Source organism: Buteo buteo, chromosome 23, assembly GCF_964188355.1.
Source record: "Buteo buteo chromosome 23, bButBut1.hap1.1, whole genome shotgun sequence".
NCBI classification, from domain to species: Eukaryota; Metazoa; Chordata; class Aves; order Accipitriformes; family Accipitridae; genus Buteo; species Buteo buteo.
Genome location: NC_134193.1, coordinates 4,862,617 through 4,867,260, shown reverse-complemented (window position 1 = coordinate 4,867,260; position 4,644 = coordinate 4,862,617). Strand labels below are relative to the sequence as shown.

The following is a 4,644-nucleotide window of genomic DNA, read 5'->3' as shown; positions in this document are numbered from 1 at the left end:
GGGGTCCTGTCCACGCTGTGGCTGGCTGCAGACCCCAAATGCAGGAAGGGTAGAGCCCCTTGGGGAAACGCAGAGAGCAAAACCTGTGGCTGTTCCCCTGCTTTGGTGCAACTTGTTCTTCGCCGTCTTTGCCAGGCAGCTGCTTTGCTACCCAGGCTGGGGTCTGCTGCTTGCACCGAGCCCTCCTCATCCTCCGGCTGGCTGCAGCTCCTGCCGGCAACGTGCGAGGCTGGAAGTTGCTTATCCCCCTCCCCTGCTCTGCTCCTGCCTCTCTTCAGGAAGGGAGTTGGATGGGGACCGTCCCCAGCAGCATCCAAACTGGTCCCCGCTACCCCAGGCTGGGCGTGAAGGTGCTTCCAGCAGCATCGGGCTGGGGTGGGTCCTTCTCCGAACAGCATTTTAGGGCCATCTCACCCTGGATCTGGTGTGCGCTGGATAACTGCAAGGGCGATGCTGCTCCCTGTAGTGCATGAGGACCATCGGCTCGGGAACCTCCACCCACGCCAGACATGTTGACAGCCCGGTCGTGAGGAGGAGGAGGAGGAAGCTGAGGAGCTCCATGGTAGGGCTGGTCCCACCTTGCCTGGGCATCAATCTGCCACCAGCCCTGCCCGTGAGCAGGGACATGCCCACGGATGGGGCCAGGTGGCTGCGGGGCAGGAGGGGACGTTCATCTCCTTCCTTCGGGGAGGGAGGATGAACCGGGGAGAACAATGCGGAAACACCAAAAAAAAATGGAGTCAGACTCCAATTCCTCTCGCTTTTTGGGGGGTGAATTTGATTGGTCCCAGGAGCTTCAGCGCCGTGCATTTTGGAACAGTTCCAGCCAATCAGAAGGCGGCTCATGATTTCAGTATCTTTAAAAACCAACCAATCAGGAGCTCTCACTGGTTGGGCTTTAAGATCTTGAGGTATCAGCTTTTCGCTCGGAAAAAAAATCAACTAACGTAGACGAACGGACAACGTCATCTTTCGCTTCACGTTATCTTAGAAGAAGAAGAAAGCGACTATGCAAAATACTCTTCAGAGACAACTCTTAAAAAAATAAAAGCTTGGTCGGAAAATATGTCTGAATCTCTAACTGTGAGGAGTGAAGGACCAGACGGCAAAATGGCTGGTTGGCTGGTGGAGAGATGGAGACAGCGGAGGGTGGATTTATCTGCTGACGGCGACGAGGAGCACACCACAAGACTTAGATTGCCTCCACGTAGTTGGCGGGGTAGAGACCTAGCTGCCCGTTGTCCAAGCGCCCTTTGCACCATCCTTGCTCGTCTTCTTCACCAAGTTTGGTTAGTTCATCACCTGGAGAGGAAGGCAGAAAGGGGAGATATCATTGCAGCTGTTGGAGCTTCTTCTGCCACCCTGTTTCTCCCCTGGCTGGAGCTGCTGGGGTTTTCTAGAACTGATCCTGAGCATGCCGGTTTGTAGGGTAGAAAGGCAAGGGGTGACCCATGAGACCTCGTGTGCCCTGTCCCACCATCTCTCTGGTCCCAGCTGGGTCTGGGCTCAGCTTGTGCCTTCCCCTTTCTGCCAGCTCAACTTTTTGAAGGGCTGGGATAACTCAGAAATTATTTGAGGGATTTCACACCAAAATGTGGGGGACCCGCAGCTCCGGCAGACGAGCCCCAGCCGACCTGGCACCAGTGATGGACCGTACCTGCTTTGAAGCTGAGCTCATCCTGCTCCTGCCCGTCGTAATCATACAGAGCCCGCACCCGCACGCCCTTCCCCGCCGACTCCTCGTCGAAGGGGTTGGTGCCGCCGTTGGCCTCGCTGGTGTTGAAGGAGTTGCTGCCTTCGTCATCGGACCACTCGGCGCTGTAGGTCTGCCCACGGTCGTGGCTGCTCACACTGGGGTGGGGGAGAAAGGGGGAGAGGGGCCGTCAGAGCGGGCAGGGGGATGGGGGGGTGGGCAGGCACCGTGTGCTGCCGGCGTCTGGGAGGATGCTGCAGCTTCCCCGAGGTTACAGGGGACTGGGGGCTGCAGTGAGCAGGACCCCCAGCTAATGACATATCCAACAAGTCACGGAGGGAGGACAGAGAAGAGTGGCGGCTGTCACCGAGGACATCCCGCGTCCCCTTGCGTGTCCCCACAGCACTGGCAATGTTTGCACGGGCAAACGCCGTGCCTTTCCCACGGCACCTCCCCTCCCCGCTGGCCCTCACCTCCCACGCTCGCCCGCCGGTGCCCCCGTCTCGCCCGTGCTGCTGGCGTTGGTGAGGGTCACTCCCTCGCCCTTCTTCTGCTTCTCCTTCCGCGTTATCGTGTGCGTCAAGTCTGGGTTCCACTCCTGCAAGCACAGAACAACCGGCGCCTGAGCGCCCGGCTGCCCTGCTTGGCTGCCTGCACCCCAACTGGGATGCCCAGCCTCACCTCGAACTGGGGCCAGTTCATGGGCATCCCGGGGCCACTGGTGCTGCGGAACCACCGGAGATCCTCCTGCGCATCTGAGAGGCGGATGGTCTGCTCCAGCTCTCGGTAGACGTTGGCGTAGCTGCGAGGAGAGACGTGGGTCAGGGTGCTGCAGGCGGGGGTGGACCCCAGGGGGGTGCCCCAGGGACGGGGTGGGATGGGGACATGCCTAGGTCGTGTCACCTCCTACAAGGCACTGGGGGACACCAGACTCCCGCACAGCCCTCGGGCCGCTCTGGTACCTCTTAGTGACCATCACGTTGGCCAGAAACCCCTCTGCCTCGTATTGCAGGGGATGGGTTGTCCTGGAAGCACTCGGTCCCTCCAGGGCTTGGTTTGCTTTCCAGGCAGCACGAGGAGACCTTGCATAGGTACTTTCTGCCCGGCCAGCGCAGGAGGCACCTACCTGCTGCTCTCGGCCAGGTTCAGGTGCCTCTTGATGTCCAGGAGCACTTCCTTGAGGAAGCTGAGCCTCTTCTCCTCAAACTGCTGGCACTGCTCAAAGACCTGCTCCATGCTCTCGATGTACTGCGGGGTGCACTTGTTCAGCTCGTCCAGCACCTTCTCGTACTTCTCCTGAGTCTGTGAAGGTGCAGGAGGGTACCTTGGTTATACCTCGAGCACCTCAGAGGCCCTTTGTGGGTGCTGAGAGGTTATGGTTTGTGGGTCACCATGCTGGGGAGCCCAGGCTGAGGCAAGAGCCTCTATGGGTGAAACCAGTCTGGTTGCCAGAGAGATTTTGCCCCAGTAAAAGGGGTAAATCTCTGCCCTGCTCACACTCCTCAGCACTGCCTGCAAGTCCTCACCCTTCTACAGGAGCATAGGGATGGGAAAATGGGAATGAATGGGTGGGAAAGGGGTGTGGTGGCCATTTCCACTGGTTTTCCCTGCCTGATGACTCGTGAGCCTGGAGCAGGGCAGCGGCTCGCACCTTTTGCACATCTTGCTTGCACTTTTCCACTTTGTCCTGGAGCTTCTTCTGCTGCTCAGGGGTATTGGACTGCTCTGCCTTGCTGTTGGCTTCCCGGGTCATCGCCAGCTTCTCTTCCTTGCATGCCAGGTGGTAGGCTTTCTTGGCTGTCTCCAGCTGCGGAGAGGAGAAAGAAAAGACATCAGAGTAGCAGTCACAGCATCCCTCTGCCTGCAGGGAGGTGCCATCCGGCTCTCCCAGCCCGGACCAGGCACCCAGAGCTGGAGCTGGAAGATGGCACGGGTGCCCCAGGGCACGCTGCGCTTCTCCTCTCACCTCCTTGAGCTTCTTGGCCCAGGGCTTCTGGGCTTTCCGGAATCCATCCTCAGCCTCCTTGGCCTCCTTGAAGCCTCCCATGATCTGCTTGTGGTAGGCATCCTTCTGCCAGTTCTTGACCTTCTCGAAGTCGTCATTCAGCAGGCTGTTCTTCACCTCCTGGTGCAGCTCGCTCACCTTGTCCGCCTCCGTCATGATGGCACCCCATGCCTTCTCCAGGCTGCCGTACTGGGGACCTGGGGGGCAGAGGGGACAGCTGAGTGTCACTCCACAGCCCCTACCCCCTCCACCTCTACCAGGTGAAGCTGTGATGGTGCACAGGGACCCATGGGACCCAGGTGTCCTGAGGGGGTGGACTCCCCCTGGGGAAGCCACGGTACCTTTCTCAATGAGCTGCCTCCACCGCTTGGACCAGTCGGTGAGCTGCTGGGCGTAGGACTTCTCGATCTTGGCCCGCTCGTGCACGCAGTTCATGAGGTCATTGCAGAGCCGGTGCCCGTCGTCGATCCGCTTCACCGTGCGCTTGTAGTTCCCCACCTGGGAGGAGGATGGGGATGGGGATGGGGACAAGGACAGGCAGGCATGGGAGCTGTGGCCAGGCTGCCTGGCTCAGCCCCAGCTGGAGATGGGGGAGGCACTGGGCACTTTGGGGGTGCAGGTATGGAACTTCTGCTTTGGGGCTGCTCAAACCCCACTCCTTTCGGTCCCCTCCATCACTCTATGCCCCTCGGGGTCAGCCAAGTTGGAGACCTCCAACAGAGCTGGCTCGAACACTGGAGCCACTGCAGCAGGGATGCCCGGAGGCAGGGCTTGCTGCAGGAGGGGAGGGCAGTACTGTCCCCCCCCAGCCCAGGGGACACCCTGGGATGCAGTGACGGTGGCAAGGGCTCCACGGGAGGAGGAGGGGGCGGCCGGGACTCACCTCCCAGAAGCTGTCGGTTGTTTCCTCCGCAGCCGCTGCCGACTCGTCGTAGGAACCCGACAT

General features: G+C 60.1%; 1 protein-coding gene across 1 annotated transcript; it reads right to left on the bottom strand.

Moving 5' to 3' along the window:
* Nucleotides 1-1,192: 1,192 nt before the first annotated feature.
* PACSIN1 (protein kinase C and casein kinase substrate in neurons 1) lies at nucleotides 1,193-4,644 on the bottom strand. Its single transcript, XM_075054850.1, has 9 exons — nucleotides 4,582-4,644; nucleotides 4,040-4,196; nucleotides 3,660-3,895; nucleotides 3,345-3,500; nucleotides 2,820-2,995; nucleotides 2,375-2,495; nucleotides 2,167-2,291; nucleotides 1,658-1,851; nucleotides 1,193-1,302 (listed from the first exon to the last, which is right to left on the bottom strand). Exons 1-9 carry the CDS (start codon nucleotides 4,642-4,644, stop codon nucleotides 1,193-1,195), a joined length of 1,338 nt encoding a protein of 445 aa, XP_074910951.1.

Bases quoted from the DNA above. Each gene is read 5' to 3' on its own strand.
- PACSIN1 (XM_075054850.1), bottom strand. From the start codon at position 4,644: ATGTCGGGTTCCTACGACGAGTCGGCAGCGGCTGCGGAGGAAACAACC. The intron at 2,996-3,344 runs GTGCGAGCCGCT...GCACCTTCACAG, and splicing joins GCAAGCAAGATGTGCAAAAG to ACTCAGGAGAAGTACGAGAA. The intron at 1,303-1,657 runs GTACGGTCCATC...CTTCCTCTCCAG, and splicing joins TGAGCTCAGCTTCAAAGCAG to GTGATGAACTAACCAAACTT.